Raw genomic sequence first — 25,356 nt, forward strand, 5'->3', positions numbered from 1 at the left:
TGTTTTGGCTATTGGATAGTGTATATGACTAACCCACACTTATAATGTCACTTGACAATGTACAGATACCGCTCTCGTAATATGACTTTATTCCAAAGATATCAATCTTTTTCTACCTTATGCTGCCCAGTACAGCAATGCATTAGACATGCCCGGCTTGTTTATGATCATGACGTCAGCCAGTCATGTGGATACATGTGACGGTCTCTGATCCAATAGGAACAAGCTATCAGTGATAAGCTGAGTTTGGTGGGTGTGTAATCACACTCCCTGATGATTGGCTACATGAAATATAAAGACGGGGGGGTCAGCCCAAATTGGGTTAGCCTTTGAGAAAGCTGTGCTAACGGCGAAATGCGTATCAGGCATATTGGGTGTTAGTTTTCCTCCACAATAGTCGTTTCATATCAGCCCTTACTATTTGATTCAATGGAGGCAATGTCCTCTTAGCTTATTTTTAGTCACACAGAATAGTGTTTCCCTTTCTCCAGTATTGCATTAACTAGAGTAATTTGTGACGAGGTCAATCCTCTTTTTTAGCTAAAATCTTTTGCAATCTGTGAGCCTAATACATTGGTTTGCGCTGGGCTGTGTGCCTGATAATTATTAATTGATTCTTTGGTGTCTAATATTCAATTGGTGGAGACTATCACCCTATGTAATATACTTTTAATTCAAGTTTAATACACTGTTTGTCTCATATTTACACACTGTTTGTTTCATATTATTTTATATCATTCATAGTAAAATTTAAGTTTTAATTGGATCCCTGATTTCAGGGGATCTCCCTTGTCCTTACTTAGTAATTGCATTGACATATGTACTTCTTTTAACTCTATATCAGACCTACTAAAATATAGTTGGACCTAACAGAAATGTTGCAGCAGGGGACCTGTTACATTACTCCATTCAAGAAAGACCTCGGAGCCTGAAGCCCCAGAGCCCTACTAAATATGGTAAGACTGTTCCAGGTAGGAGGGGATCTGGTAATGAGCAAAGGGATCCTAGAGATTTTTCTTGGAGAGACTCAATAGTGACTATGTCTGTTATAAAATGTTTTAAATGCATAGAGACTGGGCATATAGCTAAGAACTGTCCTAAAGAATTTAAATCAATGGAATGTATTTGGATAATAACTGAGATTTGCATTCCTTATATTCTTGCTCTGTTTGTGCTGCAAACAAAAGTGATTGTTTGAAAGGCCACCCTTGGTGTACTGTGTCTATAGAAGGGAAAGTGAAACAGGCCCTACTAGACTTAGGAGTATGGTTACTCTTTTAGACCAAGCATTATTTCCTGATATACAAACAAATATTGTACACAAGCTAGAGATTTCCTGTATTAATGGGGATATACATAATTACCCAACAACAGAGTTAATTATTGAAACCAAGTGTGGCACTATAAAATGGAAAGTTGAGTTGGTACAAAAATTGGACACAATATGATAATTGGAAGAGATTTTGGGCCTATAGGCCATTGCTGGAAAATCTACTGCTGGACAGTTAAATAATCAATTTTCATGTTCTAATATGTTGATTTATGAACCATATGATAATAATGATATTTAAGTAAGTAGTTAACACCTATAAAAACATTAGTTGGTGATAACCCAGAACAATCCGAGGAAGGGCCAACAAGTAGTGCAAAGCAAAATATAGGACTAATTGATTTAGAATCCAAGCCATGTAACTTTAAAAGTACACAATGGTCTGATCAAACTTTGGCAGTAGCCAGGGATAATATCTTGCTAAGAAATGGTTCACAAGTTAATACAGAAAAGCCTCTGATTTTATTCTTATTTTGAGGTCGAAAATTTACTGTATTGTGACGAAAAGAAAAGAGCAGAGGTTATGAAGCAATTTTTGGTACCACAATCTTATCAGGACACTGTGTTAAAACTTTCCCATAGGAAAGAATCCTCAGAAGGTTTTATTGGCCTGGCATTTTTTGCAGTAATAACAAATTACTGTTCTTCATGTCCTGAATGCCATCTTAATGCTCCATGCTTACCGCAGTCCCTTAGTAACCTTACCTGTTATAGAAGTTCTATTTGAATGAATTGCAACGGATGTTGTAAGGTCAATTGGAAAGTCATGGAAAGAAAGGGGGTTGCTGATTATTATAGAGGTGACAGCTTATACTGTTGAGGAAAAAAGTGACCCTGAATTCCATTTCTAAATTTGATGTTTATGCAATGCCAAAAATTGATGAGTTGGTGGAGAGACTAGGGAAGGCCTGATACCTCACTACAATAGACCTTACCACGGGCTTTTGGTAGGTGCCAATCATAGAACAGGCAAAAGAGAAGACTGAATTTTTTACACCTGATGGCTTATTTCAATTCACATTGTTGCCTTTTGGCTTACATGGTGTACCTGCCACATTCCAAAGATTGATGGGGAGAAAATTAAAGCCAAATACACATTATGCAACAGCATATTCAGATGACACTGTGATACACAGTGAGGATTGGGAATCCCACCTTCCAAAGGTACAAGCAGTCCTGAATTCAATACAAATGCTTGTTTAATGGCTAACCCGAGTAAATGTACTATTGTCTTAGAGGAGGCTAAGTACTTTCGCTATTCTATTGATAGAAGTTTAGTGAAACCCCAGGTTGTTAAAATAGTAGCCATACAAAAGTGGCCAAGGCCATTAACTAAAAAGCAAGTTAGAGCATGTATTGGTTTGATTGGGTATTAGAGGAGATTTATTTCTAAATTTGCAACAATTGCTAGTCCTTTAACTGATCTAACGGAAGCAAAATCCCCTGGAATTGCTAAATAGTCACCAGAAGCTGAACAAGCATTCATACAACTTAAAGGGAGATTCCAGTCAAAATTTAAATGCACATAGATTAATTACATCTTTGAATAGAAACATATTTGCAATATACATGTATTGGCGAAAATGCTTCTAGTAAAAGTGATCACTGTTTTAGTGGTAACATTTTTTTCTGCATGTGCATGTGAATCATAGCTAGATATTCTCAGGGCAGGAGCATTTTAAATAATGCTGCTGCTTAGATCATCACTGGGGCTTGAATCATGTCAGCATTTAACAAACTGAGTCATTACCAGATAGTACAAGTACTTTAGGCTCTCTGAGCAAGTGCTGTGTTTAAAATCCTGGTGCACAGTGCATACTTAAATACACTTTTGGAACAGCTATAGCTTTTATTAGAAGCATTTTTGCTAATGCATGTATATTACAAAATTGCTTCTGTTCAATACCGAAATGCACCCATGTGGTTTCCAAATTTGGCTGGAATATTCCTTTAAGGAGGCCATATGTGACCAGTTAGTTCTGATAACCCCTGACTTTTCCGAACAGACTGATGCCTCAGATGTGGGTTTTGGAATGGTCTTTTCTCAAGAGAGACAGGAGGAAGGTCACACTTTCTTGTATTTGAGTAGGAAGCTTGAGCCTCTTGAAATTTGTAGGGAGAATTGTAGGTGAGGAATCCAGCTCAGGATCTCCCTACAAATAAAGGTGTTCTCATCTGCAGCTAATTAAGGTCAACTAATACCTGTTAAATAATGTGTGCTGAGGCTGCTAGTTAGAACCTGAATGTGAAAAATAGAATATATGTTGGAGTTGTACTGCTATCTGCAGGTTCCTGTGAGTTTTGAAATCTATTTCTAATTTTGCAGTTGTGTTTAAAAGCCAGGAATACTTTATTCTGTTTAGTAAGCGCCATTATTTTGTTTTTGTTTAAGTTAAAACTGTATATTGTCTGTGAATAAACAGACCAAGACTTTTACATCTAAAGCCAGTGTATATGGAGTTCTTTCTGCTGTGAAGACTGTGTATCAAAGCAGTTCCCGGGACAAAATCCCAAGGGGATGGGTAATTTTTGTCACAATATATACAGATTAATATAGGAATATCTATTTAAAATACATAGAACATATTCCCCTATGTGATGAACATTGGAATGTGAAAGGCTCCAGTGCAAAGTGTGAAAGTCTTTATATGTAGACATATGCATTTATGTGTTTATATGGATATATATATATGTATTTATATGTGAATATATGTAAATATATATATACACATATAAACACAAAAATGCATATGTATACATGTGTATATATTTATGTATTTATATCTAGCCCTTATAATTTAGATTGACTATTTAACTAAGCAAATAGGGTCTATGCAAAATAAGATTGATGACAAAGTGATCGCATTTACTTTCAAATTGAAAAACGAGCAAAAAACCTGATGCATGCGAACACACACGATAAACCCTTTTTTGCTCACATGTAACTGTTGTGTACCACTCGCAATCTGATCTATTAATGATCTATTAATGTAAATGGAAGGAAATGGAAGGAAAGTTTTGATCCTTTAAGATTTTTCTGTAGAAACATCTAAATAAAAAAGAAAGGAACTCGCTCTATATTGTTTAAGGTTTTTAAAAGATGGACTAAAAGCTAGTATTATATACACTGTTAGGCTTAGAATAGGAATGAGAATCGATGATAAACCTGAATAGATTTCTAGATTGTAAGTTCCCACGGGAATAGGGCCCTCAATCCCTCTGTATGTGTTTGTAAATTTTGTCCTGTATCTTACAAGTCTTGTATTGTTTTATTTAAATGAATTGTATCCATGGACAGCGCTGCGGAATATGTTGGCGCTTAATAAATAAAGTATTATAATAATAATAATAAGAATAATAGATTGATCTGTATGTCTCAAAGAGATGAGGAATTCTTCCTTCTATTGTATATATCTCATTTTAATATTTAAGATAAAGAGAGAGGGAGAAATGAAAGGTGAAAGAAAAGAGAGGAAAAAGCGAGATGAAGGAACCAAGATAGCTGCATTCATTAAGATAGTTTTTCTTTTTTCCCCAATCTCCAATTACTCTCCCTTCTTTTTAGTTATTTATTTATTTTTACTTTTAGGACAATTTTCTTTTTTAGGATAGTCAATAATGGGGCTTAAAATAATTTCTTGGAATGTGTGAGGTTTTACCTTCCCAATAAAAGGGACATACCACCCACATATTTTCTTTAATGATTTAGAAAAAGCATACCATTTTAAACAACTTTCTAATTTTGCTATTAAAGATGATATATAGGGGCGCCCTAAGTCAAAATGGAATGGATATGAAATTGTAAAAGTAAAAATGTGAATATATAATAAACAATTATAGTACAATCTCTCAAATAATAATGTATCAGACAATTATCAGAAATCAAATATCAAATTGGTATGTATAATTGAGAAAACAAAGTCCCATATATCAAAATAGGGTGTTGTAATAAACAACCCAAGTGTGTGATTTGAATCCAGGTCTAGGCAGCTGTCTGTGAGTGGATCAAAGGCCAAGATTCAGGATCATTCTCTTGATATCTTTTGCTGAAAAGCATATCTAGATAGGCTCAGTAGCTGCTGATTGGTGGCTACATATAGATGCCTCGTGTGATTGGCTCAACCATGTGCATTGTTATTTCTTCAACCAAGGATATCTAAAAAATATAGCAAATTAGATAATAAAAGTAAATTGGAATGTTGTTTAAAATTGTATTCTCTACCTCAGGGGTGCACAATAGGTAGATTGGGATTTACCAGTAGATCCCGAAGGTGCTGCTGGTAGATCGCGGCCAATGTGATCAAAATGATGTGGTCAAGTTATGCGATCTCAACACTGGGGCGTGAGTAGAGTATGGTTGCTAGGGATACCGCTTTATCTACCGCATTGTGTGAAGGGGAAGGTCATTCAACATTCTGATGGTCGGACACGAAAAGTGCTACAGGATTGGATCTTGAGGGACATCGATTTCAATTAATCAATGTAGATGATTTTTGAACGACAACATAATTGGTCTATCAAAAGCATGGTTGAGTGAGTACTCTCCCAATGGATATGGTGGTATAGTATAGTTAGGAGGGTAAGCATCAATAGATGGAAAAAGTTAATGTGGAGGCTGTTGTGCTATGCTAAAGGAACAAGTCTGATTGAGACGTCTGGCAAATTAATGCGTTGACCCGGTAAGAAATGGTCTGCATGGCACGCTTTTGAAATTTATTTGTGTAAGCCTCTTCACTGGGTCATATCAGGCCAAGCCCACAGCGCAAAAGTAAAGGGGGCCAGTGGCAGTAATTTGAATGCAGTGTTTTGTAGCATGGCACAAGGGTTTGCTCCTATTAACCTGAATTAAAGTCAGTGCTACTTTTGTAGTCAGGATTAATCTGTTGTATCTTTATGCTGTTGCTAAATCATACAACATTAAAGGGATTTGAAACACACATTTAATTTGTTTTTCATGATTCAGATATAGAACATGCAATTTTAAACAGCTTTCTAATTTACTTCTATTATAAATTTTTCTTCATTCTCTTGGTATCTTTATTTGAAAAAGCAGGAATTTATGCTTAGGAGCCAGCCCATTTTTAGTGGGTAGATCTTGTTGAGCTGGACATTTGAAAAGTAGATCCCAAAACAAAAAAGTGTGGGCACCCATGCTCTACCTGAATCATGAAAGAAGAATTTTTGGTTTAGTGTCCCTTTAAGCATAAAGCAGTATTAAATAATCTGAAATTCTAGAATGCTGATATAGTCTTGATACAAGAAACCCTTCTGAATTAATGTGAAGTAAAACAATGAAAAAGCTATTGGATTGGGGAGTTGATACTTACTTCATGTCTTAGGAGAATAAAGGGAGTTGCCATTATTTTTAAGAAACCCAAGATAGATGTAAAATCTTAATACATTTGTTAAACAATTAAAATGTTATATTAGGGAACATATACGAATACGGAAAATGTTCTAGGTGGCGATTTCAGAACTTCACATGCCTACCTTGATAGACTGTACTAAATCTGCATTACGGCATTTTAAAAGGGAAAGTAGACTATTTAGATCTCATGCATAATTTAAAACTAAAAGATATTTGGAGGATGGAGAACACTGATGTTAGAAATTACTCTTGTCTTTCTAAAAACATTTTGATCTTATTCTAGAATAGATCTATTTTTACTCTATACCACTTTTATAAACTTAGTGGATAAAAGTGATATTCAACCATTTACAATAACAGATCATGCTCCAATCAGTTTAGCAATATCTGGGTTAATGCAGAAAAGAAACAGGCTAGAACTGAACTTCCCTAGGTATTTAGATAATAATGCAAAATGTAATACTTACATCACACAAATGTGCACTACTTACTTTCGGCTAGATTACAAGTGTTGCGATACGGCTTTTAACGCTGAAATTCCAGCGTAATGGCCAGGAACGCATATTACGAGTCATGTCGGTATAGCTGTAACACAAACATTTTAGCCTGTAATGCAACATCCATTCCGCACTCAAAAAAATGACGTTTTGTGTGGGATTTTCATAGCACCGGAATTACAGGTTGTGTGGTCCAGCTAAAATGCTTTTGTTACAGCCTTTACCGACACGATCCATACCGCCATCTGAAAGCAGTAGTTATGGATTTTGTCAAACAAAAATGTTTCACAAAACTCATAACTTAACTGTTACAAAGTACACTAACACCCATAAACTACCTATTAACCCTTAAACGGCTACCCTCCCGCATCGTAAATACTATAATAAAGCTATTAACCCCTAATCCGCCGCACCCCGACATCACCGACAGTATAATAAAGATATTAACCCCTAAATCTCCAACCTCCCACATCGCCACTACTAAATAAATCTATTAACCCCTAAACCTCCGGCCCCCCACATTGCCACTAATAAATAAAGCTATTAACCCCTAAACCACTGCCCCAACATTACAAAACACTACATTAAACTATTAACCCCTAAACCTAAAACCACCCTAACATAAAATTAAAAGTACAATATAACTATCTTAAAATAAATAAAAACTTACCTGTGGAAAAAAAAATAAACCTAACATTAAACTATAAATTAACCTAACATTACTATTCTAATAAAATAAAAAAAATACTACCAATAAAAAAATCTAAATGACAAATTTATAAAAACCTAACACTACGAAAAAAATTAAAAAATCTAAAATTACAAAAAATAATAAACACTAAATTACGAAAAATAAAAAAACACTAAGCTTAGAAAAAATAATAAAAAACAAAATTATCAAAAATAAAAACAATTACACCTAATCTAATAGCCCTATAAAAATAAAAAAGACCCCCTCCAAAATAAAAACTCCCCTAGCCTACAATAAACTACCAATAGCCTTTAATAGGGCCATGCCCTAAGTTAAATAGCTATTTTCCCTGTAAAAAAAATACAAAGTTCCCCAACAGTAAAACCCACCACCCAACCAACCCCCGAAAATAAAAAACCTAACTCTTTAGAAAACCTAAGATACCCATTGCCCCTAAAGGGTCATTTGTATGGGCATTGCCCTTAAAAGGGCATTCAGCTCTTTTTCACTGCCCTTAAAAGGGCATTCAGCTCTTTTTCACTGCCCTTAAAAGGGCATTCAGCTCTTTTCACTGCCATTAAAAGGGCATTCAACTCTTTTCCAAAAGCCAAAAGTCCTAATCTAAAAAAAAAAAACACCCAAAAAAATGAAAGAAAAAACTAACACTAACCCCATAAAATTTGTAATTTAGATTTTTTTTATTTGTAGTAATTTTTTATTTTATTAGAATAGTAATGTTAGGTTAATTTATAGTTTAATGTTAGGTTTATTTTTATTTCACAGGTAAGTTTTTATTTATTTTAAGAGAGTTATATTGTACTTTTAATTTTAAGTTAGGGGGGTGTTAGGTTAAGGGGTTAATAGTTTAATTTAGTGTTTTGCGATGTGGGGGGCTGGCGGTTTAAGGGTTTATTTAGTAGCTGCGATGTGGGGGGCAGTAGGTTTAGGGATTAATAGCTTTATTTAGTGGCAGTGATGTCAGGGAGTGGCGGAATACGGGTTAATAACTTTATTATAGTGTCGGCGATGTTGGGGAGCGGTGGAATAGGTGTAAATAACTTTAATTAGGTGCTGGCAATAACAGAAGGGGCGGAATAGGGATTAATAACTTTTACTAGTGTCGGCGATGTTGGGGGCGGCAGATTAGGGGTGTTTAGACTTGGGGTTTATTTTAGGGTGTTAGGTTTAAACATAACTTTTTTTCCCTATAGACATCAATGGGCTTGCGTTACAGAGATTTTTCTTTCCGCACTTCAGATGTTAGTTTTTTTTCTAACACTCTCTCCCCATTGATGTCTATGGGGGAAAACGTGTGCGACCAAGCCAAAGCAGCCCTTGGCTTTTGTGCGGTATGGAGCTTAATCCCACCATATCGCACGCACAAGGATGCTTTTCCCAAAAATGTTCTCCCCTTTAAATTATTCCCAATGATCCTTTTAACCTGCTAGAGTGTATTAAATTGGTTACAAGTAGCTCCTTTACTCCTATTTCAGCATTTGAAATAGCTGATTTAGCCTGTGGTATCACCACCTATACTGAACAAATTAATACTGCAGTATAGGCTATTGAATAGCCTAAGTATACACAGCCAGCAGAAGAGATTACACTCTCAGTGGGATGTAGGATAGTTAAGTAATAAAATGATCATTTTCCATTGTTCTCTCTATGTATTGAGCTTTGGTGTTCCAGCCAAATAAAAGATAAGGAAGCAAGTCTGTTTACACAAACTTAGAACATAATGAGATCTGATATCACCTTTAAATTCAACCCATTGTAATAGGTTGTGGTTTCAAAGCACAAAATCAGCTACTTCATATACACAAATAAGCATGAAAATGGAATTTCTCAAATATTTTATACTCTGCAGTTGGTATAACAAGTCATTTAAAATACATTAATGGAAAAACGATTTTACAGTGTACTGCCCCTTTAACTCGTAATGGCAGCGCTATGGAGAGTTAAATAACTAGGGTGACCATATTGCCACTTTAAAAAGGGACACATAGGAAAAATACATATGTCAGGGCTGTTTCACCATTTGAGTGCTGATGACGGCTCTGAGCCGTCACAGAGTTAACCACTCTGGTGCTAATGACGTCTCAGAGCCTTCACTAGCACTCTCCCACCTTGAGGGAGGTCTGGGGCTCCCACCCGCTCTTACCCCGGCGATCGTGCCTTTAGAGTGACAGGCATCGCCGGGGCTTCCCGTTTTTTGTGGTGACATCACGCGCAATAACATGATGACGTCACCGCGCAACTTTATTTATACTTAACAATGTTAAGCATTGGAGCAGGGGGCATGCTGCTTAGAAGCCTGTATCTCAGGCATCTAAGCAGCTACAGACCCCCAAGACCCACCATTGGAAAGGTAATCGCCTAACCTTTTCCAACAGTGTCTTGGGGGTCTGATAAAATAAAAAAAACATAAAAAATCTTAGTACCCAGGAGGGAAAATGCTTAGCACTCAAAGGGTTAAAGAAATGTTTTTTTTTATAAGAACCCTGACATATGTATTTTTCATATATGTCCCTTTTTAAAGTGGCAATATGGTCACCCTAGAAATAACGCAACTGTTAGTTTCGCACCCTTTTTAGCGCAAAACTCGTAATCTAGGTGTTAGATATAGACAAAACAAGACAGATTCATCAAAAAGGAAGAATGAAGTTTAATTATATAATATAAATAATAACTTGTAATGTTTCAACAATTGAAAAAATCTGACAGATTATATGTACTGTATTCCTATATGCTATGTCCATTTAGACGCGAGTTTTATGAATGCTCGGGCTACTTCCTTATTTCTTAAACTGTAGATCAGTGGATTCAGCATAGGAATAACCACAGTATAGAACACTGAAGCGATTCTGTCCTGGCTTAAGGAATAAGTAGATGAAGGCCGCAGGTACATAAAAACTATTGTGCCGTAGAAGATGATGACTGCAGTAAGGTGAGACGCACATGTAGAAAACGCCTTCTTCCGTCCTTCATTAGAGTGAATCCTCATTATGGTAGAAATAATATAGGCATATGACACAGTGACAGCTGTGAGGGAGCTTATTTCAGCAAAACCACCAAAAATAAACATAACAAGTTCATTCATGGTTGTATCAACGCAAGACAATTTTAAAAGGGGAGGCACGTCGCAGTAAAAATGATCTATTTTATTGCTTTTACAGAATGGTAATTGAAATGTACAAGTTGTATGAATTGCAGCATTGAGATATCCACCAATGTAGGCGTATCCTACAAGTTGCAAGCAAAACCTTTTGTTCATAATCGTTAAATATACCAAAGGGTTGCAAATGGCAACATATCGATCATACGCCATTATTCCTAGTAGAAAACATTCAATGGTAACTGATGCACCAAACAAGTACATCTGTAATATACATTCTACGTAAGCAATCACTTTTTTATTGGACAGGAAGTTAACTAAAGTCTTTGGTGTTATAATGGTGGCGTAACAAAGGTCCAGGAAGGACAAGTTATTAAGAAAAAAATACATGGGTGTGTGGAGACGAGCATCGGCTCTGATAATTACAATGATGCCAATATTAGCAAAGATTGTGATAGTATAAAATATTAAGAAAAGCACAAAAAGAAAAAGTTCTAATGCAGGATTATCTGTCAGTCCTAGAAGGATAAACTCTTTGAAGTTTGTGTAATTCGACATCTCCCTTTGGAATGTGACTGTTTCATGCTTTATTTTTTTATTATAAAGCTAGAAGAAATAAATAAATACAATGTTATATTCCTCAGTTGTAATGTTCTTTGTTGATTTCTCACATGTTCAAAAAACAATAAAAAAAAATTATGGAGTCATTTAAATGATATAGTTCTAACAATTTCTAAGAGTTTTTAATAAAATACTTAAAGGGGGCAAGGAATTAAAAATGAAATGTTTCTTTAAAAAACATTTTCTCTCTTTTTTTTCTCTTTCTCTCTCTGTCTCTGACTCTCTCTTTCTCTCATGTCATCAAACTTATCTTTGGTGATATCCTTTGTTGTTGAAACTTTTCTATGAGACCACATAAACCTAGTCCCAGAAACATGCATTTGCCTTACAATAATATTTTTGCAAACAAAATAAAGGCACACAAGGAAAGAGATAGATACATATTTACATGACTAAGTATATGTGTGTCATATATGACACATAAAACTAAGCACGCAAATAAAAATGTTTTCGTTTTATACATCTAATCAGAATTGGCTTAGTGCATAATAAATAATATTCATATATTTAGATTACAACATATTTCTGCTTGTGTAAATACACACAATGCAACCATCATTCCATTTCAACATATTGAAACTAGAAGCAAAAATGAAAGGAATGACTGTAAATACATTTTCAAGCTTTGTTTAATATATCATATATATATATATATGTTGACTGGTAGCTGTTATTTGTTATACTCACTTTTCAAATATTAATATATTTTTATTGATGTTACAAAACAGACTGTATGGAAATTAGTCATGCTAAATAAAACATATAGAGAGAAGAGAATGGAAGAAGGGACAGAGAGACAAATCCATTAGAATCTATTACAACTATTCTCAAAAATATCCTGATAACTACATTATATATTAAATATTCCTGTTAAAGTATTCACTAAGAATATCTGTCTGTCTATCTACCTTTATTGTATCTTATTGACTGTGGAATGTACATTGCTTTGAACTCGAGTTAAAATAATTCTAATTAGCCCAGCCTAGTATTTTAATATGCCTAAGTATATGTAGTCATAAAATCTATTTACAAACATACTCTTGCACTTACCTGAGCAGGAGATCTTTTGTAACCTAAAGCACTTGGATAGAGAAATATTTATTCTGATTCTAGTCCTTGTGGAAATTCTTCCCTAAAGCTTCTATATTCCCACAGTAACCAATTTGTAATTGATTTAACAATCTGCTAAAAGGAAAAAGTATAATTTCAGAATGGTTAAAAAGTAATTATTTAATGAAGGGTCATGGAAATAACCATTATCATTATGTTTAATGCATCCTGAAATAGATCATTGACATCTACAACTCTTTAAAATGCACCTTTCAGTTGATAATTGCAAAGTGCAAAATATTCTAAACAATCTGAAAATCCCACAATTGCGCATTTAAAACATTAATATCAATTAAAACACTCCCTAGTAATAATTAAATGATAAAATGTGCATTGAATTTCTAATGCTAAACATTACCTGTATTAGATTATGCTAGTAATGTGTCAGAAACTGAACCATAGAGAGAGGTGAGAAGGGACCAGTTTTGGGAGTGAATGGGTCAGTGGATAATGTTGAGAGAGAGGGAGATAACCAAACGTATGATTCCTCCCAGAGTAGAACCCAAGTACAATGATGGTAGGCCTATGAGGGCTGGAGCACATTGAGTGCTGAACTATATGGTTCTGCTTCAGGTTCTGAGGGATGTGAAATTATTAGAAAGATTTAGGGTGGTCCATTCAATTCTTCTTGCTTTGTATTACCTGGTCAAGGAGGACTGGAAGCCAGTATCTCAAGAAAAGAGGACTGTACCTGTGTTGGAAAGAATGTTGGCCTATATACAGTACATTTTCTAACCTCTGGTAACTTTAAATCAGAACATTAAAATTATTAGAGACAATAAGCTATAGACCCACCACTGAATTCACATCCAAGTATCTGTTCCAGTAAAGAAGAGTTGCACACAAAAAAGGCTGAAATGTCCACTCCCCAAGTAACCAAATTCACACTTTACACAATGCTAGGAGTGAGGGAGACAAGAAGAAACAAACCTGCCATAGAATCCGCATCCAAGTGTCCATCCTGGTAAGAAAATAATTTTGTGCCAAAAAGGCATTTTTTGTTAATTAGCCACACCAACTAAACTCACCCATTCCACAAGGCTAAAAGGGTAAAAGACAATGAATAACAAGATCCACCATGTAATCAACATTCCAAGTGTCCATTCGTGTCCAAAAAGGTATAGGACACCCCTTCCCTAGTAGCCACACCAACTAAATTCATCATTTTCACAAAGTTGAGAGATAGAGAATGAACCACAGACACACCTTGGATTTAATGTCCGTGTATCCTTTTCAGTAAAAGAATCATTTTGCACAATAAAGGCCTGGTACTCCCACTTTCCAAATAACCATACTCAGGACCAGATTACAAGTGGCGCACTAATGATAGTGTTTGACACGGTAAGCCGCATTGCTGGACTGCGCTAACATTAGCAAGCAACTTTATATTACAAGTTCATGGTTTATGTCTAAATATACATGTCTATATATGTGTATACATTTATAATCTAATAGCACAGGAAAAGGTTGCACTCCAATATATCGACAACTTTATTGTAGCATACAGCATCAGCAATGTTTATCAAACTAACATTGCATTAAAACAAGCGAACTTTTAAACACAATCCCATTACTTGCAAAGAGTGCCACCTTCAGTACATTGGCAAAACTACACGTGAGGCTAGAGTGAGAATAAGAGAACATTTCAACAGTATGACCTCACAATCAGAAAGTAAGGAAAGAGAAGAAAAGATGACACCAATAGCCAGACATTTCATTGAATTACATAATAGAAGTTAAGACACATTTAGCTGGAACATTATAGAAAAGATAACTCTCAATGATAGAGGAGGTGATATTGACCAAAGATTAAATAAACAAGAGATTTATTGGATATTTAAAATGAATACCACAGGGCTTAAATTCCAGATTTGATTTAATCAATTATTGGAAATAATTTAATGGTGAGATCTTTTGTGATTAAGTCTGCATGTTCTGATATCATGTGGAGATTTATAACTTCAGTTAGAGTTAATACTCTTAGTTATGCTATATCCACTGCTGTAATGTAGCATACATCTTTAACCCCTTAATGACCGATGACGTACGACGTACGTCCTCAAAAAAAATACAGTTAATGCCTGAGGACGTACGGCGTACGTCGTCGGTATTGTAAAGCGGTAGAAGCGATCCTGATTGCTTCCAGACACTTTCTGGTTATTGCAGTGATGCCTCGATATCGAGGCATCCTGCAATAACCCTTTTTCCCCATCCGATGCAGAGAGAGCCACTCTGTGGCCCTATCTGCACCGGCTATCAATGGCCACAATCGTTGGTGGGTGAGAGCTGATGTGGGAGGCGGGTGAGCGGCCATCAATGGTTTGTTGCAGCAAGAGGGGGGGAGATTGGGGATGGGGGCGCACACGGATGCGCGTGCGTGCACGGGGGCGATGAGCGGGCTCGTGCACGGGGAGGGAGCGGGTGGGAACTGCTATACTATGGAAAATTGTAGTCTCAAAAGTGGGAGAGAGGGGGATTTGAAATAAAAAATAAAATGTATTTAAGTGATCTGGGAGGAGGTGGGGGGTTGATCTTTGGGGGGGGGGGGAAGCTACACTACAGAAAAAGAAGTAAAATAAAAAAAAATATCTTTTTTTGTAAACTGGGTACTGGCAGACAGCTGCCAGTACCCAAGATGGCTCCTAATAAGTTAGAGGGGTAGGATAAGAGAGCTGTTTGGGAGGGATCAGGGGGTGTGATGTGTCAGGTGGGAGGCTGATCTCTACACTAAAGCTAAAATTAACCCTGCAAGCTTCCTACAAGCTACCTAATTAACCCCTTCACTGCTAGCCATAATACACGTGTGATGCATAGCGGCATTTAGTGGCCTTCTAATTACCAAAAAGCAAAGCCAAAGCCATATATGTCTGCTATTTCTGAACAAAGGGGATCCCAGAGAAGCATTTACAACCATGTGTGCCATAATTGCACAAGGTGTTTGTAAATAATTTCAGTGAGAAACCTAAAATTGTGAAAAAACATAATTTATGTAAGAACTTACCTGATAAATTAATTTCTTTCATATTGGCAAGAGTTCATGAGCTAGTGACGTATGGGATATACAATCCTACCAGTAGGGGCAAAGTCACCCAAACATCAAAATGCCTATAAATACACCCCTTACCACACCCACAATTCAGTTTAACGAATAGCCAAGTAGTGGGGTGATAAAGAAAGGAGCAAAAAAGGAATTTGGAAATAATTGTGCTAATACAAAACATCATAACCACCATATAATGGGTGGGTCTCATGGACTCTTGGCAATATGAAAGAAATTAATTTATACGGTAAGTTCTTACATAAATTATGTTTTCTTTCATGTAATTGGCAAAAGTCCATGAGCTAGATGTGGATCTCCACAGAAGAGTCACTAGAGAGGGAGGGATAAAATAATAACAGCCATTTTCCGCTGAAAAAATTAATCCACAACCCAAAATATAAGTTTATTCTCATAAATGAAAAGAAAAAACGGTAGAATTTAGTAAATGTATGCAAAGAAGACCAAGTTGCTGCTTTGCAAATCTGATCAACTGAAGCTTCATTCTTAAAAGCCCACGAAGAGGAGACTGATATAGTAGAACGAGCTGTAATTCTCTAAGGCGGGGCTTGACCCTACTTCAAATAAGCCTGATGAATCAAAAGCTTTAACCAAGATGCCAAGGAAATGACAGAAGCCTTCTGACCTTTCCTAGAACCAGAAAAGATAAGAATGTAAGGATCTCTCCAAAGAATTCTTAGGATTAGGACACAAAGAGGGGACAACAATTTCTCCATTCATGTTGTTAGAATTCACAACCTTAGGTAGAAATTTAAATGAAGTCCGCAAAACTGCCTTATCCTGATGGAAAATCAAAAAAACTAAATTTATGCTTACCTGATAAATTTATTTCTCTTGTGGTGTATCCAGTCCACGGGTTCATCCATTACTTGTGGGATATTCTCCTTCCTAACAGGAAGTTGCAAGAGGACACCCACAGCAGAGCTGTCTATATAGCTCCTCCCCTAACTGCCACCCCCAGTCATTCGACCGAAGACAAGCAAGAAAAAAGGAGAAACTATAGGGTGCAGTGGTGACTGTAGTTTAAAAATTAAAAACACCTGCCTAAAAATGACAGGGCGGGCCGTGGACTGGATACACCACAAGAGAAATAAATTTATCAGGTAAGCATAAATTTTGTTTTCTCTTGTAAAAGTGTATCCAGTCCATGGGTTCATCCATTACTTGTGGGATACCAATACCAAAGCTTTAGGACACGGATGAAGGGAGGGACAAGGCAGGAATTTAAACGGAAGGCACCAGTGCCTGTAAGACCTTTCTCCTAAAAATAGCCTCCGAAGAAGCAAAAGTATAGAATTTGTAGAATTTAGAAAAAGTATGAAGCGAAGACCAAGCCGCCGCATTACAAATCTGTTAAACAGAGGCCTCATTTTTAAAAGCCCATGTGGAAGCCACCGCTCTAGTGGAATGAGCTGTAATTCTTTCAGGAGGCTGCTGGCCAGCAGTCTCATAAGCTAAGCGGATTATGCTTCTCAGCCAAAAAGAAAGAGAAGTTGCCGAAGCCTTTTGGCCTCTCCTCTGTCCAGAGTAGACAACAAACAAAGCAGATGTTTGACGAAAATCCTTCGTAGCTTGTAAATGAAACTTTAAAGCACGAACCACATCAAGATTGTGTAAAAGACGTTCCTTCTTTGAGGAAGGATTAGGACATAATGAAGGAACAACAATCTCCTGATTGATATTCTTATTAGATACTACTTTAGGAAGAAACCCAGGTTTAGTACGCAAAACTACCTTATCTGCATGGAAAATCAGATAAGGTGAATCACACTGTAAAGCAGATAACTCTGAAACTCTTCGAGCCGAGGAGATAGCTACTAAAAACAGAACTTTCCAAGATAAAAGTTTAATATCTACGGAATGCAAAGGTTCAAACGGAACCCCTTGAAGAACTTTAAGAACTAAATTTAAACTCCATGGCGGAGCAACAGGTTTAAACACAGGCTTGATTCTAACTAAAGCCTGGCAAAATGCCTGAACGTCTGGAACCTCAGCCAGACGTTTGTGCAAAAGAATAGACAGAGCAGAAATCTGTCCTTTTAAGGAACTAGCTGACAATCCCTTCTCCAATCCTTCTTGGAGAAAGGATAAGATTCTAGGAATCCTGACTTTACTCCATGAGTAACCCTTGGATTCACACCAATGAAGATATTTACATCATATCTTATGATAGATTTTCCTAGTGACAGGCTTTCAAGCCTGAATTAAGGTATCAATGACCGATTCAGAAAAACCACGCTTTGATAGAATCAAGTGTTCAATCTCCAAGCAGTCAGATGCAGAGAAATTAGATTTGGATGTTTGAAAGGACCTTGAAGTAGAAGGTCCTGCCTTAGCGGCAGAGTCCATGGTGGAAAGGATGACATGTCCACCAGATCTGCATACCAAGTGCTGCGTGGCCACGCAGGAGCTATCAAAATCACTGCAGCTCTCTCCTGCTTGATCTTGGCAATCAGACGAGGGAGGAAACACATAAGCCAGGCAGAAGGACCAAGACGCTGCTAGAGCATCTATCAGCGCTGCCTTGGGATCCCTGGACCCGTAACGAGGAAGCTTGGCGTTCTGACGAGACACCATGAGATCCAGTTCTGGTTTGCCCCATAGTTGAATCAACTGGGCAAATACCTCCGGATGGAGCTCCCACTCCCCCGGATGAAAAGTCTGCCGACTTAGGAAATCCGCCTCCCAGTTCTCTACTCCTGGGATATGGATAGCTGAGAGATGGCAAGAGTGAACCTCTGCCCATAGAATTATCTTTGAAACCTCCAACATTGCCAGGGGGCTCCTTGTTCCCCCCTGATGGTTGATGTAGGCTACAGTCGTGATGTTGTCTGACTGAAATCTGATGAACCTGACCGCAGCTAGCTGAGGCCAAGCCTGAAGAGCATTGAATATCGCTCTTAGTTCCAGAATGTTTATCGGAAGGAGGGTTTCCTCCTGAGTCCACGAACCCTGAGCCTCCAGGGAGTTCGAGACTGCGCCCCAGCCCAGAAGGCTGGCATCTGTCGTCACTATAGTCCATTCTGGCCTGCGGAAACTCATTCCCCTGGACAGATAGACCCAAGATAGCCACCAGAGAAGAGAATCCCTGGTCTCCTGATCCAGATTTAGCAGAGGGGACAAATCTGTGTAATCCCCATTCCACTGATTGAGCATGCAAAGTTGCAGTGGTCTGAGATCGAGGCGGGCAAACGGAACTATGTCCATTGCCGCTACCATTAAGCCAATAACTTCCATACACTGAGCCACTGACGGCTGAGAAGTGGAATAAAGAGCACGGCAGGAAGTTAGAAGCTTTGACAACCTGACCTCTGTCAGAAAAATCTTCATTTCTACTGAATCTATCAGAGTTCCTAGGAAGGAAACTCTTGTGAGAGGGGAGAGAGAACTCTTTTCTTCGTTCACCTTCCACCCGTGAGACCTCAGGAATGCCAGAACAATGTCCGTATGGAACTTGGCGATTTGAAAAGTCAACGCCTGTATAACCTTCGTAAAGATTCTTGGTGCCATGGCTAACCCGAAGGGAAGAGCCACAAACTGGTAGTGCCTGTCTAGGAAGGCAAACCTGAGAAACCGATGATGATCTCTGTGTATTGGAATGTGGAGATAAGCATCCTTTAAGTCCACGGTAGTCATATATTGACCCTCCTGGATCATAGGTAGGATGGTTTGAATAGTCTCCATCTTGAAGGATGGGACCCTGAGAAATTTGTTTAGGATCTTGAGATCCAAGATTGGTCTGAAAGTTCCCTCTTTTTTGGAAACTATAAACAGATTTGAATAGAATCCCTGCCCCTGTTCCTCCCTTGGAACTGGGTGGATAACTCCCATAACCAGAAGGTCTTGAGCGCAACGTAAGAATGCCTCTCTCTTTATCTGGTTTGCAGATAATTGTGAGAGACGAAATCTCCCCTTTGGAGATGAGGCTTTGAAATCCAGAAGATATCCCTGGGAAACAATCTCCAGAGCCCAGGGATCCTGGACGTCTCTTGCCCAAGCCTGGGCGAAGAGAGAAAGTCTGCCCCCAACTAGATCCGGTCCCGGATTGGGGGCTACTCCTTCATGCTGTCTTAGAGGCAGCAGCAGGTTTTTTGGCCTGCTTTCCCTTGTTCCAAGCCTGGTTAGGTCTCCAGACTGGCTTGTACTGGGCAAAAGTTCCCTCTTGTTTTGCAGTAGAGGAAGTTGAAGCTGCGCCACTCTTGAAGTTGCGAAAGGAACGAAAATTAGTCTGTTTGGTCCTTAATTTGTTGGACCTATCCTGGGGAAGGGCGTGGCCTTTTCCTCCAGTAATATCAGAAATGATCTCCTTCAGTCCAGGCCCAAATAGGGTCTGCCCTTTGAAGGGGATGTTGAGAAGCTTTGACTTTGAAGTAACGTCAGCTGACCAGGACTTAAGCCATAGCGCCCTACGCGCCTGAATGGCAAAACCTGAATTCTTAGCCGTTAGCTTTGTTAAATGAAAAACGGCGTCAGAAATAAATGAATTGGCTAACTTAAGAGCTTTAAGCCTGTCTAGGATATCACCCAACGGGGTCTCCACCTGTAGAGCCTCCTCAAGAGACTCGAACCAGAAAGCTGCTGCAGCAGTGACTGGGGCAATGCATGCAAGAGGCTGGAGAATAAAACCTTGTTGTATAAAGATTTTCTTAAGGAAACCCTCTCATTTTTTATCCATTGGATCTAGGAAAGCACAACTGTCCTCGACGGGGATAGTTGTACGCTTAGCTAGGGTAGAGACTGCTCCCTCCACCTTAGGAACCGTCTGCCACGAGTCCCGTGTAGAGGCATCTATGGGAAACATCTTTTTAAAAGCAGGAGGGGGAGAGAATGGTACACCTGGTCTATCCCATTCCTTCGTAATAATTTCTGAAAACCTCTTAGGGATTGGAAAAACATCAGTGTAAACAGGCACTGCAAAGTATTTGTCCATTTTATACAATTTCTCTGGGACTACAATGGTGTCACAGTCATCCAGAGTCGCTAAAACCTCCCTGAACAACAAGCGGAGGTGTTCAATCTTAAATTTAAATGCTGTCATTTCAGAGTCAGACTGAAGTAATGCCTTCCCTGAATCAGAAATGTCACCCACAGATAGAAGCTCTCCTGCTTCGGCTTCTGTACATTGTGAGGGTATATCAGACATAGCTACTAAAGCGTCAGAAAGCTCTGTATTTGTTCTAGCCTCAGAGCTGTCTCGCTTTCCTTGTAAACCTGGCAGTTTGGACAATACCTCTGTGAGGGTATGATTCATAACTGCCGCCATGTCTTGTAAGGTAAACGCATTGGATGCGCCAGATGTACTTGGCGTCACTTGCGCGGGAGATATAGGTTCTGACACATTGGGAGAGCTAGGTGGTTTAACCTCCCTTTTGTCAGTCTGAGAAACCTCTGGTGATAAATCTTTAAAAGCCATAATATGGTCTTTATAACTTATAGAAAGGTCAGTGCATTTGGTACACATTCTAATAGGGGGTTCCACAATAGCTTCTAAACATAATGAACAAGGAGTTTCCTCTATGTCAGACATGTTTAACAGACTAGTAATGAGACCAGCAAGCTTGGAAAACACTTTAATAAATGTGAAAAAGCAATTAAACAAAAACGGTACTGTGCCTTTAAGAGAGAAAAACTACCACATAAACTGCAAAACAGTGTTAAAAAGTAGTAAACTCTACGAAATTTTTACAGTGTGTATAAGAGACCAAAGCAGCATTGCACCCACTTGCAAATAGATGATTAACCCCTTAGGCCCCAAACCGGATTAGAAAAACGGTAAAACCGTTAAAAAACAGTGAAACACACTGCCACAACTCTGCTGTGGCTCCTACCTGCCCTTAAACACGATTTTTGCAGGAAAAAAACCCTCTATAGTGGTCCTAGATGCCAGAGAACTCCTTTAGGGAAGCTGGATGTCTCAGTCTGAATATCAACTGCGCATAAAGTGCGTGAAAATAGGCCCCTCCCACCATGCACTCAATGTCAGAGGGCCTTAAAAAAGTACTCTTAGGAGTAATCTAACAAGCCATGTGAAAACTAGGCCCCAAATAAAGATTTATCACCCTCAGAGAAAAAACGTTTTTTCTGTAAGTTATGCAAGAGTTTTTACATTTAGTAATATTAGAATTAACATGAATATTACCCTTATCTTGTAAGCATGATCACAGTCGTTGTTAAATCACTGTATTAGCCTTACCTCAAATACACTAGGCACTGTCAGCATTTTCTAGACCTTATCATCTCTCTAGAAAAAATATACTGAACATACCTCAAAGCAGGTGATCTGCAAACCGTCCCCCCAACTGAAGTTTTCTTTCCATACTCTTCAGTTATGTGTGAGAACAGCAATGATACTTCCTTTCTTGTCGAGAGTTGCAAGAGAATGACTGGGGGTGGCAGTTAGGGGAGGAGCTATATAGACAGCTCTGCTGTGGGTGTCCTCTTGCAACTTCCTGTTGGGAAGGAGAATATCCCACAAGTAATGGATGAACCCGTGGACTGGATACACCTTTACAAGAGAAAGGAGATTCACAAGAAAGAGCAGATAATTCGTAAACTCGTCTAGCAGAAGAGATGGCCAAAAGGAACAACACTTTCTAAGAAAGTGGTTTAATGTCCAAAGAATGCATAGGCTCAAACGTAGGAACCTGTAAAGCCTTCAAAACCAAATTAAGACTCCAAGGAGGAGAGATTGATTTAATGACAGGTTTGATACAAACCAAAGCCTGTACAAAACAGTGAATATCAGGAAGCTTAGCAATGAGTCTTCCAAACTCGATAATATATCTTCCTAGAAACAGATTTCCGAGCCTGTAACATAGTATTAATCACTGAGTCAGAGAAACCTCTATGACTAAGCACTAGGCGTTCAATTTCCATACCTTCAAATGTAATGATTTGAGATCCTGATGGAAAAACGGACCTTGAGACAGAAGGTCTGATCTTAAAGGAAGTGGCCAAGGTTGGCAACTGGACATCTGAACAAGATCCGCATACCAAAACCTGTGAGGCCATGCTGGAGCTACCTGCAACACAAACTATTGTTCCATGATGATCTTGGAGATCACTCTTGGAAGAAGAACTAGAGGCGGGAAAATATAAGCAGGCTGGTAACACCAAGAAAATGCTAACACATCCACTGCCTCCGCATGATGATCCCTGGACCTAGACAGGTATCTGGGAAGTTTCTTGTTTAGATGGAAAGCCATCAGATCTATTTCTGGAAGGCCCCACATCTGAACAATCTGAGAAAACACATCTGGATAGAGCGACCACTCCCCCGGATGTAAAGTCTGATGGCTGAGATAATCCGCTTCCCAATTGTCTACACCTGGGATATGAACCGCAGAAATTAGACAGGAGCTGGATTCCACCCAAGCAAGTATCCGAGATACTTCTTTCATAGCTTTGGGACTGTGAGTGCCACCCTGATGATTGACATATGCCACAGTTGTGCTATTGTCTGTCTGAAAACAAATGAACGGTTTTCTCTTCAAACAGAGGAAAAAACTGAAGAGCCCTGAAAATAGCACAGAGTTCTAAAATATTGATTGGTAACCTTGCCTCTTGAGATTTCCAATCCCCTTGTGCTGTCAGAGATCCCCAGACAGCTCCCCAACCTGAAAGACTTGCATCTGTTGTGATCACAGTCAAGAGGCCCCTTGAACTATGCAATGGTGATCTAACCACCAAGTCAGAGAGAGTCGAACATTGGGATTTAAGGATATTAAATGTGATATCTTTGTATAATCCCTGCACCATTGGTTCAGCATACAAAGCTGGAGAGGTCTCATGCTGCAGTCATGAGACCTAAAACTTCCATGCACATAGCTACTGAAGGGAATGACTGAGACTGAAGGTTCCGACAAGCTGAAACCAATTTTAATCGTCTCTTGTCTGTTAGAGACAGAGTCATGGACACTGAATCTATCTGGAAACCTAAAAAGATGACCCTTGTCTGAGGAATCAAAGAACTTTTTGGTAAATTGATCCTCCAACCATGTCTTTGAAGAAAAAACACTAGTTGATTTGTGTGAGATTCTGCAGAATGTAAAGACTGAGCTAGTACCAAGATATTGTCCAAATAAGGAAACACCACAATACCCCATTCTCTGATTACAGAGAGTAGGGCACCGAGAAACTTTGAAAAGATTCTTGGAGCTGGTCACTAGGCCAAATGGAAGAGTGGCATATTGGTAATTCTTGTCTAGAAAAGAGAATCTCAGAAACTGATAGGGATCTGGATGAATCGGAATATGAAGATATGCATCCTGTTAGTCTATTGTAGACATATAATGCCCAGACCCTGTTCCTGAAACGTAACTGTAATGACTACCCCTGAAAGCTCCAGGTCTGAAACACACTTCAGAAAAGACTGAGCCTATACTGGATTTGCTGGGATGTGAGAGAGAAAAAATCTTCTCACAGGAGGTCTAACTCTGAATCCTATTCGGTACCCTTGAGAGACAATACTCTGAATCCATTGATTTTGGACAGAAACTGCCAAAATGACTTGGAAGAATCTTAATCTGCCCCCTACCAGCTGAGCTGGAATGAGGGCCGCACCTTCATGCAGACTTTTAGGGCTGGCTTTGGTTTCTTAAATGGTTTGGATTTACTCCAACTTGAAGAAGGTTTCCAATTGGAACCAGATTCTTTGGGGAAGGATTAGGTTTTTGTTCCTTATTTTGTCGAAAGGAACGAAAACGGTTAGAAGCTTTAGATTTACCCTTAGGTCTTTTATCCTGAGGCAAAAAGACTCCCTTCCCCCAAGTGACAGTTGAAATAATCGAATCCAACGGAGAACCAAATAAATTATTACCTTGGTAAGAAAGAGATAGTAATCTAGACTTAGATACCATGTCAGCATTCCAATATTTGAGCCACAAAGCTTTTCTAGATAAAATAGCTAAAGACATAGGGGCCTATTTATCAACCCGTCAACTGTGCTGCATTCGCCGGCACCAATACGCTCGCCTAACATCGCCTAACATAGCTGCCGCGGACCTGAATGCGCTCTCCATAGTTACCAAAAAAAGCTGTCAAAAAGCCGTGCACCAAGTACGGGGCGATGAGCAGTGTACTGTTGTTAACTAACAGTCATCAATCTCGCTGCTATTTGGCTTTTTCACAGCTTTATTTATAGCCTGTCACCAAACACTGCCACTATACTAAAATGTGTAACCCCTATACCGCCGCTCCCGGAGCCCACCGCAACTAAATAAAGTTATTAACCCCTAAACCGCCGCTCCTGGAGCCCACCGCCACTCTAATAAACTTATTAACCCCTATTCCTCCGCTCCCGGAGCCCACCGCCACCTACATTATACTTATTAACCCCTAATCTGCCGCCCCCTACACCGCCGCCACCTACATTATGTTATTAACCCCTATCACTCCACTCCCGGAGCCCACCACAACTAAATAAAGTTATTAACCCCTAAACCGGCAGCCCCCCACATCGCCATAAACTAAATTAACCTATTAACCCCTAAACCTAACAACCCGATAACTTAATATTAAATATTAACTCATCCCTATTTTATTATAAATTTAAACTTACCTTTAAC

At 38.6% G+C, this 25,356-nt stretch overlaps 1 protein-coding gene across 1 annotated transcript; it reads right to left on the minus strand.

Annotated features, from left to right (window-relative positions):
* Positions 1–2,702: 2,702 nt before the first annotated feature.
* LOC128652601 (olfactory receptor 1009-like) lies at positions 2,703–11,559 on the minus strand. The gene is made up of 3 exons (XM_053705533.1): positions 10,667–11,559; positions 3,301–3,351; positions 2,703–2,820 (listed from the first exon to the last, which is right to left on the minus strand). Exons 1-3 carry the CDS (start codon positions 11,557–11,559, stop codon positions 2,703–2,705), a joined length of 1,062 nt encoding a protein of 353 aa, XP_053561508.1.
* Between the last annotated feature and the right edge of the window lie 13,797 nt (positions 11,560–25,356).

The sequence above is a fragment of the Bombina bombina genome, chromosome 3 (assembly GCF_027579735.1).
Source record: "Bombina bombina isolate aBomBom1 chromosome 3, aBomBom1.pri, whole genome shotgun sequence".
Lineage (NCBI taxonomy): Eukaryota > Metazoa > Chordata > Amphibia > Anura > Bombinatoridae > Bombina > Bombina bombina.

What these genes read in the sequence shown, in the direction of transcription:
- LOC128652601 (XM_053705533.1), bottom strand. Translation starts at nt 11,559, where the DNA reads ATGTCGAATTACACAAACTTCAAAGAGTTTATCCTTCTAGGACTGACA. An exon ending in AATAAGGAAGTAGCCCGAGC is followed by an intron (nt 3,352 to 10,666) that starts ATTCATAAAACT and finishes TCCAAAACCCAC; the next exon opens with ATCTGAGGCATCAGTCTGTT. An exon ending in GGGGTTATCAGAACTAACTG is followed by an intron (nt 2,821 to 3,300) that starts GTCACATATGGC and finishes TCTCCCTTTAAG; the next exon opens with TTGTATGAATGCTTGTTCAG.